The sequence below is a fragment of the Anolis carolinensis genome, chromosome 2, assembly GCF_035594765.1.
Source record: "Anolis carolinensis isolate JA03-04 chromosome 2, rAnoCar3.1.pri, whole genome shotgun sequence".
NCBI lineage: Eukaryota > Metazoa > Chordata > Lepidosauria > Squamata > Dactyloidae > Anolis > Anolis carolinensis.
The window spans coordinates 290,545,616-290,558,415 of record NC_085842.1 but is presented as its reverse complement, the minus strand read 5'-3'; the positions used below and the strand labels follow the sequence as shown (position 1 = coordinate 290,558,415).

Below are 12,800 nucleotides of genomic sequence, written 5' to 3'. Positions count from 1 at the left end.
TGTTTTAAAGTGGATTATATAAATCTGCACTGCCAGATAATCTGGGGTAAACAGAAAATCTGGAATCAGATCCTGAAATATAGGACCTGTCTGGAAGGGCCTTCTGCTGCATGCTGCATATCTTGATGCAAAGCATGTGAGCACGGCAAAAAAACCCATACCTTAGCAATACAATATTATGTGTAAATAAAGGCATTATCCAATAAATGTGTTCAGTCATCTCGTTTACAAATATACAAGCAGTGATTTTCCTGCCACCAGAGAAATTCTGACATTTTGCCTGCATCATCCTCAGAGGTGGTGAGGTCTGTTGGAAACTAGGCAAGTGCAATTTATAGATCTGTGGAATATCCAGGCTGGGAGAAAGAACTTTTTTCTGCTTGGGGCAAGTGTGAATGTTGCAATTGGCCACGTTGATTAGAGTTGAATAGCCTTGCAGCTTCAAAGCTCGGCTGCTTCCTGCCTGGGGGAATCCTTTGTTGGGAGGTGTTGGCTGGCCCTGATTGTTTCATGCCTGGAATTCCCCTTGTTTTCAGAGTGTTGTTCTTGATTTGCTGTCCCAATTTTAGAGTTTTTAAAATACTGGTAGCCAGATTTTGTTCGTTTTCATGGTTTCTTCCTTTCTGTTGAAATTGTCCACATGCTTGTGGATTTCAGTGGCTTCTCAGTGTAGTCTGATATGGCTATTCAGTGCTAATCAAGCTGGCCATTGCAACATTTATTTATTTATTTATTTACATCACTTTTACCCCACCCTTCTCACCCGGAGGGACTCAGGGCGGCTACATTCACACTTGCCGTAGACAAGTGTTCTTTCTCCCACCCTGGACCTTCCACAGAAATATAAACGCCACTTGCCTAGTTTCCTACAGACCTCACAACCTCTGGGGATGTCTGCCATAGATGCAGGTAAAATGTCAGGAGAGAATGCTTCAGAAGCACGGCGATACAGCCCGTAGGCTGTTAGGAATTGTGGGAGTTGAAGTCCAAAACACCTGGAGGACCCAAGTTTGCCCATGCCTGGTCTACAAGTCCCACTCAGCTGCCTCCATTTGTAATGTCACTCTGGAGAGAGAATGAGGGACTCTAACCTATTTTGTCTCTACGTTGGAGGCTGTTGCTAAGGGGAGACGGAGGCTTCGCTCAGCAGCCAATCGCTGACGCGCACGGGGCGAGGGGCGGGGTCCTGCGTGGCGGAACCCGGAAGCAGAGGGATGCTGGGCCTGGGCCGGAGGGGGCGTGGCCTCTTTGCGCAGGGCTTCAACTGTCCTCCCGGCCTTCCTTCGGGATGGAGGCGCGGGCGCGGGCCAAGCGCTACGAGAAGCTCGACTTCCTGGGGGAAGGGCAGGTGAGTGGCCCTTGAATTGGAAGTAAAGGAAAAAGGGAAATGAGCTTAATGGGATCCAGCCGTTTCACCAGAGTATGGCGAAGCTACCCCTTTAAAAAGAAGGACAACTTTCAGAACCCACAGGCCGCAATGGTTGTAGGATTCTGGGATTTGTAGTTTTATTTATATATATCCCGCCTTATCTGTCCATACAGATACTCAAAGCGGCTCACAATTAAAAAAAAAATTACAACTTAAAATATACAATAATAAAATAGTATATCACTATATATTATATATTATCAGTAGTAATTATATTTAATATATTAGTATTATATTATTACTATATATTGTATTGTGTATTAGTATTATATTGTATTTGTATAGTTCAAAAAACATAACTTATATAGCATCTTGTGATAGTGCTCACAAGATGCTATATACAGTACTACTAAAATCAGGACAGTAAATAAAGAACAACACTGAAAACGGAAATTCCAAACAGGAAACAATCAGGGCCAGCTAACACCTTCCAACAAAGGGTTCCCCCAGGCAAGAATTAGCCAAGCATTGAAGATGCAAGGCAATTTAATGCTAATCAAGGTGGCCACTTGCGCCATTCACACTCTGGAGATTCCACAGATATGTAAACCTCACTTGCCTAGTTTTCAACAGACCTCACAACCTCTGAGGATGCCTGACATGGATGTTGACGAAACATCAGGACAGAATACTTCTGGAACATGGCCATACAGCATGGAAAACTCACAGCAACCCAGTGATTCTGGCCATGAAGGCCTTCAACAACATATAAGAAGCTGTCATCATTTAAAACAGAATCACATTATTGTTATTGTTAGGATATTTATACCCCACTTTTTCTCTCTTAAAAAAGTCTCATAGCAGGTAAAAAAACACTAAAAGCAAAACAATATACAATTTAAAACCGAAAACACATAAATCTTACAATGGTATTAACCATAGGAGAATTAAAAATAGTTAGCCATTAAAATAATTTTAAAAACTATTAAAATGCATAAACTCTACTCAGCACAGCCTAAAATACGTTATTTAAAAGCCTTAAATACTGATATCTGACGGTAGTCCTACCAGGGCCATATATCTGTGGACAGGGCCATTGCCAGAAAAAAAAATCGGGTGGGGGGGTTGATACTTTATTTTAGCGAATCATGAAGACTAGTTCCATAATGCAAAATAATTTAGAAATCAGGCTCCATCGATAAGCTTAAGTGGACACTAAAGACAGATAAACTTCAATGGACACTCATGGGATTTGGTTAACCAGTTAAAATTCATGAATAAACCAGTTAAAAAAGAACCTGAAAATTTTCAGCCCTGAGCCCTATCCAACCAGTTGTGATCTGTCAATTTTAAATAGCATTTTCTTGATATAAATGCTACATAGAGGTGCTTTCTTTCTGAATTCCTGCCTCCTGTTTTCTACTGATCAGTTGATGTAGTGTAGCTACTTGGGCAAAGATTGTAAGAGTCCTAATGAATTTGCTATATAGAAAGCCCTTGTGGATAGGAAAAGTGTAACATATGGGTGGCTTGTCATATGGGACATCCACAAATGATATTTTTCATGATTAAAGGCAATGGTTAAAACAACTTCATCTTAGCAATTTTTTTTCCTGTCAGGAGTGACTTGAGAAACTGCATGTCGCTTATGGTGTGAGAGAATTGGCCATCTGCAAGGGCGTTGCCCAGGGATTGCCTGGATGTTTTGATGTTTAGCAGTGATAGAACATAGCACTGCTATATAATTAGAAATATGTATTTCTCTCTCTTTCTTAGTTCGCTACTGTGTATAAAGCAAAAGACAAGAATACAAACCAAATTGTTGCTATTAAAAAGGTGAGTGTGTTGCTTTGCTTCTGTTCTGGCATTGCATAGAACTATGATTTGTGCTAATCGTAGTTTGAGTTAACCACAGTTTAAAAACCAAGCCATGGTCTGATTGTCCAAATAATTTTGAAAACTGAATTCAAACCTGCTTGTTTGCTTCTGTTTTTGCGACATCTGGCATCCTATCTCAGGGAAGTTGTTTTCCAGAGATGAACCAACAGTGATTTCAGCAATACTAGGCATGAACTGTGGCTTGAAAACCCACTTCAGAGCATTTTTTGATTGTGATTTGTTGACTGAATGCATGTTTGAAAGTAAATGCAAAGAATCACATCCTTTGTACATGCCATACTTTCCTCATAATGAGAAATAACAATTTAATCGAATTTTTCAGATAATTAAATTGTGATTCATGATTATATTGAATATTAGAATCATAGAATAGTAGAGTTGGAAGAGACCACATGGGCCATCTAGTCCAACCCCCTGCTAAGAAGCAGGAAATCGCATTCAAAGCACCCCCGACAGATGGCCGTCCAGCCTCTGCTTGTAAATATTGTAAATTTGTTTAAGATGAAAGGGATTTTTAAGCACCTGTGCAGTTCTAAACATTTTGTAGATAAAGCTGATTGACAAACTCTAAGTAACAATGCATATGACTAGGCTGTCTGTACTTATAACCTAATGACAAATAAACAACAACAACAACAACAACAATAATAATAATAATAATAATAATAATAATATCTTTTAGATCAAACTTGGCCATAGATCAGAAGCAAAAGATGGTAAGTATCTGGAATAACACAAAATATAAACAGACCACTTTGAACATTTCATATGGAAAATTTTCGAAGGGGAAAATGTAGCATCAAAATGTTTTTACTAGCAAAAAGCATTAATAACCTATTAATGATTGGGCTTAATAAGCTTTTGTTGTTTGAATTTGCTGGTTTATGGTTATGCAGGATTTGTAGTTATTTCCCATAATGTTTAACATCTGCACAAATGCACTGAATTGAATGAAATTTAGGAATGTGCTAAGTTGACAACTCATCAGCACCCTCCTAAATTTCATCTTTTCACCTTCCGCAAATGGATGATGGGTGTTCTGAACTGGTACCTGCCAATGATAATGGACTGAATGAGAGCTTATAACCTGTGGTTCAGCCCAGCTAGTTCTGGTCATAGCAGTATCATCCTTCCAGTATCACATGAATTTATATCTCTCCTCTCAGGAAATTGACAAGATGAGAATGGCCTTTTTTGTATTTTGGCCTTTGGTCAGTAATTAGCCATATAATTTGTTTTAGTTTTATATAATGTTATTTTTTTAACTTTTTGCATATTTCAGTGGTAAGATTTGTCTGTTTTTATATAATTGTCAAAATCATAATTGATATTATTAGTGCTAAAACACCGTTTTAGGGGAAAATATAAAATTACAGAATGTATCAGAGACACCCTACCCCTAACTCGGAACAAAAGGAATGGGAAGTACAGTGGCCTAGAATGCTCATGTTCCTTAACCTATTTGATTCTCTGTGGATGTGAATGGAAATCCGTATGGATATGACTGGAAATATTTATGAAAGTAAGCGTAAATAGAAAAAGAAAGAACTCCTTAGTCTTCATGAACATTGTAACGCTTATTTGCTATGATATCAGATCTTTGGGCAATGTCACTCAGTATTATATCCTCTTGACTCTTTTTAGACGCAGCCCTAGTTTTGTGTCTTTTTAAACTATAACTAAGTGCCAGAAATGAACTTGACAATGTTTAGAAGGACCGACAATTGAGCCCCTTAATCGTATTTCAAGGCGCTGAGTTGGAAGAATTTTCTAAGCTATAGACATCTGTTAAGAGACTTCAAGGTTTGAAGCCATTACCTCATGGATTTAAAGCTAGTATGGGAATGTGATAAATCACTGAGACAAAGACAACACCATCTGTTTCTTTTCATCTTGGATACCTTTGAGACCTTTAAGGTAGTTTAACATAATACAGAGGGTGATTTAACATTGTTTCCCTTGTTTCCCCCAAATCAGGTATAAACAGAACAGCCCTCAGAGAAATAAAACTGTTGCAGGAGCTTAGTCATCCAAATATTATTGGGGTAAGCATGAAATTCTGTTTAGAATACATTGTTTTTGTTCTTTGCTGTTCTGTGTACATTTATGGATGTAGTTGTTTATAAAGGAGCACAGTGTATCAACCTTTTTACAAGAATTGCAGTTGATCACTCTTAGCCTTGCAAGTACTATATAACATGAATGCTAGTTAAATAACCCCCCAAAATGTTTATATGACAGCTAGTGATGTGCAAAAAGTGAAAGGATAAGATGATACTCTGTTGGTGTAATAAGTGAATCTAGCCTCCATATTGTTTTGCTTCTGCTCATTTCTTGGGCCAGAATAGACTGAGGTTAGACTTCACATCACACCATGGATTGCATTAATAAATTTAGGAATTCAAATAATTACTTGTGCCTTTAAAGATACAAGAAAAAGGAATTTTTCCTTTTTTGATAGCATGTTTATTACGGTCACTATTTCTATTAGTACTTGATATCATTGGAAAACTGCCATGTTTTAGGGAGTAGAGAGTCCAGCAAAATCTGTACCTAGCATCAGTTGGAGGGCCCTTCCAGATAGGCCCTATATTCCAGAATCTGATCCCAGGTTTTCTGTTAATCCCAGATTATCTGGCAGTGGAGACTCATATAATCAGGTCTAAAGAAGAAAACCTGCGATCAGATCCTAGGATATAGGGCCTGTCTGAAAGGGCCCTGAGGCACTGGATGACATTTAAAAGATTATTACATCTAGTTTCTTACTATGGTTTGATTTGCTACCACTTTTACTTGCTAACCTTAGACGGGACCACAGAAAGAAGAGGGCATCTCCCACAGGACACTTAGTTTTGAGCCTCTTTAAACTTATAACCTTTCTCCATTAAGGCACACTTAAATAACCCCGAATGCACTTTTCTTCCAGCTTCTTGATGCATTTGGACACAAATCCAACATTAGTCTAGTGTTTGATTTTATGGAAACAGATTTAGAGGTAAGACTGATTATCCATTCTCTTAATTACACCCTTCCATCCAGTGCAATGAACTTGAAGCATATTAACCATTAATTTTATTGTCCAGTTCAGATGTCATAGGGGAAGAGTCACAAGGGTTGAAGAAGGGACATGGGGAAAAGTGGGTATGACTCTCAAAAAATCTTGTGTATCAGTAGCTCTCTCCAGAAGGACTTATGAGGACATTCCATATTTTCTTTGTTTTTGGAAAAACATATTATTTGCCATGGTAACTGAAGTAATTGAACATTTTCCTGCTAAGTTTATTGCCCCTCTTTAGATTGTAAGACCAGTTCAGTTGTTCATTCTTGTTGTGTCACCATACACATATGTGGAAACAACTGAGACAAGAATAAATCGCTTGCATATGAGTGTATCTGCAGGAAAAGGCTTCTGTAGAGCAAAAAATAAATAAATTGTTGAAGATATTAAGTTATTGCAGAAGTCATTACAGAAAGAATTCTGTCCACAAAGTAACTGCTTAAAAGCTGCAAATGTGGATAGCTGCAACCACGTAATAGTATTATTTAGTACACTAAGTAGTTCATAACTTTTTTCTTCTATTATTACAAAACCCTGTGGATTACACGGGCAGTTACCCAAGGCACCCTGGTGCACATTATCTGCATCCACTTCTGTTCATTTCAAGAGATACACATCTGTGTGATCTGTCTTAAATTCTGTGCTTTTGCAAATTATGAAATGTAACATTGCAAAATTTTGTGTTTTGTTACACAGGTTATAATAAAGGACACTAGCCTTGTGCTGACACCTTCACACATCAAAGCATACATGCTGATGACACTTCAGGGTTTAGAATATTTACATGCGCACTGGATTCTTCATAGGGTAAGTGAGCTGAGGCACAAAATGCCTTGCCTCTGAGCAAATAAAGTATTGCTCCAATTAAAATTCTAGGGGCCGAAACTTGATGACAACACCTATAAATGAAAGATCTTAAGAAAACGATTTAAGAATGCATGCTATCAGCTTTTACATTAGTGAAAAAAGAATCTTTGCAAATCTTGAGTAATTGTTATACTAAAAAATAGACTACAGTCCAGGCATTTAATTTTCAAATGTTACGTTGTCAATTTAAATTTCAGTATATTAAAACTTTAATCCACTTTTGTACATATTATGTGACCCTGTGACATTTGGGCCAAATTAAACCTCTCAGCATTCCTCATCCAGGCTGCACAGCTTTCCAGAAAGCTTCTACACTGTTTTCTTTCCTAGCCAAAGAAGGCTTTGTTGAAGTGAAGCCAATTAAACGATTAGGACAATACTGCAGTTGAACTATTGTAGTTCTTTTCTAGCTAACAGTTTGCTTTGTCTGGGCTTTCACTGGGAGAATAGGAATGGGGGAGACAGTCCCACTGTCCTTCAACCCCTTCTCAGTTTTCCATTTCTATTCTGGTGAGACATTAATTAAAGTTGAAGTTCCCTTCTGACAAGGTAGTCCAATGTATATGAATTTGTTTTTAAATACATTGATTTCAGTGGACCATACCTATGGTTTAAGGATTCATTTTGATCACGCCTGTTTCTTTTTATGCAAAGAGAAGTAATTATTCTCAGTGGAGCTATATCTGTATTTTTTTTTCCACCTAAGGATCTCAAGCCTAACAACTTGCTGCTGGATGAAAATGGAGTTTTGAAACTGGCTGACTTTGGTTTAGCAAAATCTTTTGGAAGTCCAAATAGAGTTTATACACATCAAGTGGTTACAAGGTAAGATAAAATTTCCTCATGGACCCCAAATGGCCTGTTGGCATCAATGGATAAGTTGACAGGGAATGGAGGATACTTACAGTCCAAAATATCTGGAGGGCAGCAAGTCGGAAGGTACTGCAACTTCGTCTGCTTGCCTAATCACAAATGATGTCAGGGAAAGGGACCTAAGATTCTGTATTGTGTAGTGAAGCAAACTTTTTTCGGTATTGTATCAGCCACCCGATACTAATAATCCCCTGTACTTGGATTCATTACTAGTCAATAATATTTTTTTATGTTCTGGTTCAGCCAATTCTCCCTTTCTCATTTTATTTACAGTTAGGCTGGCTTCCTGGAATCAATTACTGCTTATGCCTTTGATATTACAGAAACATTTCTGTGTTACACTTTAGAACCTTTAAAGGTTACAAAAACACTATTCAGTTTAAGGCCTAAAATATTATAAAATACAGCGTGCCTTCCATATACAGATAGCTTCACAGATACCAAAAGATATGGATATTCATGTCCCTTATACAGGGCCAAAGCAAGAAGAAAATTGCAGGGGGGGGGGGGGGGACTTTTTTTTTTTTTAGCAAATCATGAAGAGTATTTCCATAACGCAAAATAATTTAGAAATCAGGCTCCATTGATACATTTCAGTTGGACACTCAAGACAGATAAACTTCAGTGGACTCATGGGGATTTGGTTAACCAGTTAAAATTCATGAATAGACCAGGGAAAAATTTTGGGGGATGGGGTTGAACCCCTAAACCCCCCCCCCCCCCGGCTATAGCCCTGCCCTTATGTAAAGAGATACTATATAAAGCTTAAGTGCCAAATGCAGCATGTCTCTATTTTTCAGATGGTATCGAGCTCCTGAGCTACTCTTTGGTGCTAGGATGTATGGTGTGGGCGTGGATATGTGGGCAGTGGGCTGCATATTGGCTGAACTGCTTTTAAGGGTAAGGCCAAGGCATAGCTAAAAGATGAAAGCCTGCTCCACCACTTTCTTTGGATATGTAGCACATATTAGCATTTTCAGTTTTGAAATTTGTTCCATCCTTGAGGTCTAAGTCAGGAAGAATAGGATCTTTGTGAATGAGTGAGCATGCCCCTTTCCCTTTTTTCTGTCTTGGTCCTTCCCCTCCCATCAAGCTACTGAGGGAAGGACACATTGCTCTTACAATAATGTCAAGATAATTCCCCTGCTCCTACCCTCCTCATGCTCCTCCTCCTCCTCCTTCCTGCTGGATTCCCTCTACTTGCATGAAAAAGGCTAAGAGCTTAAGATTTCCCAGCCACTCACATGAACAAAGGCTTTAAATGTAGATAATGAGTTGTCGTAGGTTGATTAATAGAAAGAAAGAAATGTTCAAGGATTCTGAAGCCAAAACTTGTTTTAAAAAAATAATAATAAACTTCACTTTGATTAGTCTTGCATTAATCAGCACATGTTGTTTATCAGCACATAATTTTCATTGATTTTGTTGAAAGCTGCTGTATTCATCTTACTGTAGGCTCCATTTTTGCCAGGAGATTCTGATCTGGATCAGCTCACAAAGATATTTGAAACTCTGGGCACTCCCACAGAGGAACAGTGGCCTGTAAGTTACTGTCCTAGCTTTAATGTGTGTTTGCAAGAACTCTTGTCAACTTTTATGTGTGTACTTCTCATTCTTTAGCCTCTGACTTCCTCCTTCATTTGTTTTTTCTTCTTCTTCTGCCAACAGGGTATGACCAGTCTTCCAGATTATGTGACTTTTAAAAGTTTTCCTGGAATGCTGCTTCATCATATTTTCAGTGCTGCTAGTGATGATTTGCTTGAACTACTGCAAGGCTTATTTACATTTAATCCTTCTACCAGGTTGACTGCTACGCAGGTATTTCATTTCCTCATCATAAGGTTAAAACAAAAAGGGCTTAGTGGTAAAGCTATCTTACTTAATTAGCTGTGGAAAATGATATATGCATCTTCTTTCCTGTCCATGTTATATTCAGAGCAATTTTTCAAGCTTCACATTATTGCTGCTTGAGTCTCAGAATTATTTCAGATAAAAAATATAAGTGTCAAGGACTTACCCCCATAAAGCTCAAGCTAATCTGGGTTTCTGGCTAAATTGTACCACCAACCTGAACAAGAAGGATCACCTCAGCCAGCTGACCAGCTGAAAAGCATTGAACTACTCTTACTTTTTGTAGTGCAAAACCTATGCCTATTCTTTCCAAGTTATTTCTCCCTCTGGTACCAAATCTTCTGTTAACTGGGGTATATCTTTACTTGTTGGAGTTCCAGGAGAGCAAAGGCCACACACATACCACAATTATGCAGCTGCAACTAGATGATACTCTAATGTCACTTATCCTAAACCTCACCAGAGATTGGTCATGGGAACATATCCTGGCACCATCAGGCTGCAGTGACACAGCTAGCAAAAGGAGCCTAGAGCCCCGACTTAAGTACAGTTGGTGGAGATATCTATAGGACTTAGCCAGTATTTCCATAGTAGTCTTTATAGTGTCCTGGGAAAAATGCATCTGAGGAGTTAAAGTTAATCTACAAAAATTTATGCTACCAACTTCGTTCTCTCAGATAGTCTCTCAGGTGCCGCAAAATCCCTTTGTATATTGAAAAAATAATGTGATGCTTCACCAAATTGTATTAAGAAAAACTAAACTATTATATTTCAGTTAATTTGCACAATTCCTTATCATTCTCCAGTTTTAAAAAGCTTACTCTAGTCTATTAACCATGAAAGATCAAGAAGGATGTTCAGTCCTAAACCAGAGAAGTACTGTTCTGTCCACATGGATTCAAGTATATTCTTGAAGCCATAATAGCTAAAGAGATGCTGTTGTTTTTAAAAATTATAATATGGGTTCTAGTTACCTTCTCTGTTCTGAGTTCCTGAACAATACATACACTTTAACTGTGCTTTGTTCCACCTCAATCATCCCTGTAAGAAGATCACAATAAAAGTTCTTCACAAAGAATATACAGAATTAATCAATGATCACTTGCTTCTTATCCCTTCATAAGATAAAATGTTTAACTGCCAATGGGTTAGAGCCCGAGGGCTACAGGGGATTTTAAGTATAGCTGTTGTAAAATGGAGTCTGTGGTTTCAGTGCTATCTTTGTTCTTTTTAAGGCACTGAAGCATGATTATTTTAGTAATCGACCAGCACCAACACCTGGAAGCCAGTTACCAAGACCGAACTGTCCTGCAGAAGCCTTGAAAGAACAGCAAAATGTAGTTCCAAATTTGAAAAGGAAAAGAGTGGATGGAATAGATCAAGGTTAAAATATTATTTTAAAGTTGTCTGCAAGATGTTAAATGCAATGTCTTATATTTTGACAGCCATAATGCAACTTCGTAGTCCAGTTCTTATTGATGTGTATACACAACTGACTTGTAAGGATTTTTTTAAAAACAAAAGAGCTGATCTTGCTGAGCAATACTCATATTTCCTGAGGCTGTATTCATGTAATATTCAGAAAAAGAGGCCCTGTTGCTCCTCCGGAGCCATGGGCAGACAGAGTACTTGCTCAAGCAACTTACTTGAAACTTAGAAACATCTGAAATCCCTGCTCTTTAAATACTTACCATTTTCTTTGATATTTTGTTTATTCTAAGGCTCAGATGTTGTTTTTTATTTTGTCATCTGTAGTGTTTGCTATAAATGTTTACCAGAGATAATAGGCCATGATTTTTGCTGCCTTAACACATCTTCTTATAGTCACTTGAGCTCATGTAACTAAATACTTAAAAAGTCAGTTCATCAAATAGCCAAACGTTTTGGAGTCAAGGCACATGTATTGATCAGAATTGGACATTTCTTAATCATATGGCTTGTGCTAATTATAACTGCACATTTTATACATAGGGAAAAGGCAGGACTGATACAATACAATAATTGGATGGGTCTGTCATATGCATTTTATTACATTTTACCTTGCATTAAAAAATTTTATTTTTTATTTTTTAGGGTTATCGAAAAAACTGGTGTTTTGACACTTGTGAAAACAGGGATATCACATATTTCTGCTGCTGTGAAATCTGAAAAGGCCAAATGTGAGATCTGAAATATCAACTCAACACAAATGAAACTTACATTTGTAAATTTATGTAAAACACGTGTAGTATTTTCCTTCTAAAAACCATGTATTTTTATTACTGATTTTTTAAAGAAAAAAATGTTTACTGTAAAATGGCTTTGTGTTTAATGATAAATGGGATACATAAAATGTAGTGCACAGTTCGTCTGAATGAATTTTTATGTTAGAAATATCCAGCCAGGACTGGGAAATTGTAAATACACCATTCATTGTGGAGATTAGAAGACTTATGTACAAATACATATTTGATTTTCCAATTATCGGTGCTAGAGAAGCCAAAATGTGGAGAATTTGCATTCCAGTTTCATGTCAGTGAATCAGCCACGCATGCCTAGTAACTTCAGAAGTGTTAATGATGCTTCACTATGAAATACTAATTTTCAAGTTGTATATTAGTAACACATTAGAACACACTAGGTGATCAAATTCAGGAAACAAAAATGCTCCACGATCTGTTAAATATTAAAAGTTTTAGGAACAGTTTCCTGGCAACTCTTGTCTCCATGTAAAGCTAAGAAGACAACAGCGTAGAAGTGTTGAGAGTTGCTTCTTTGTTTATGAATAATACCTAGTTTGACCAATGATCACATTCACAAACTGTAAAGCACTTGTTTTTGAATTGCTGAAAATATCAGTGTTCTATTAGCTCTGGATATGCTTTTAGATGACATTTTGGAAGA

General features: G+C 37.5%; 1 protein-coding gene across 2 annotated transcripts; it reads left to right on the top strand.

Annotated features, from left to right (window-relative positions):
* Nucleotides 1-1,191: 1,191 nt before the first annotated feature.
* cdk7 (cyclin dependent kinase 7) lies at nt 1,192-12,263 on the top strand. 2 transcript variants are annotated; one of them, XM_003216348.4, is made up of 12 exons: nt 1,192-1,348; nt 3,146-3,205; nt 3,951-3,984; nt 5,246-5,313; nt 6,195-6,263; nt 7,023-7,133; nt 7,900-8,018; nt 8,867-8,966; nt 9,522-9,608; nt 9,735-9,884; nt 11,153-11,300; nt 11,991-12,263. In XM_003216348.4, the coding sequence occupies exons 1-12, from the start codon at nt 1,289-1,291 to the stop codon at nt 12,014-12,016; spliced, it is 1,032 nt and encodes a 343-aa protein (XP_003216396.3). In that variant the 5' UTR covers nt 1,192-1,288; the 3' UTR covers nt 12,017-12,263. The 2 variants fall into 2 exon arrangements, with proteins under 2 accessions (XP_003216396.3, XP_062828428.1); XM_062972358.1 differs by lacking the exon at nt 3,951-3,984 and having other exon boundaries at nt 1,294-1,348.
* The last annotated feature ends 537 nt before the right edge of the window (nt 12,264-12,800 follow it).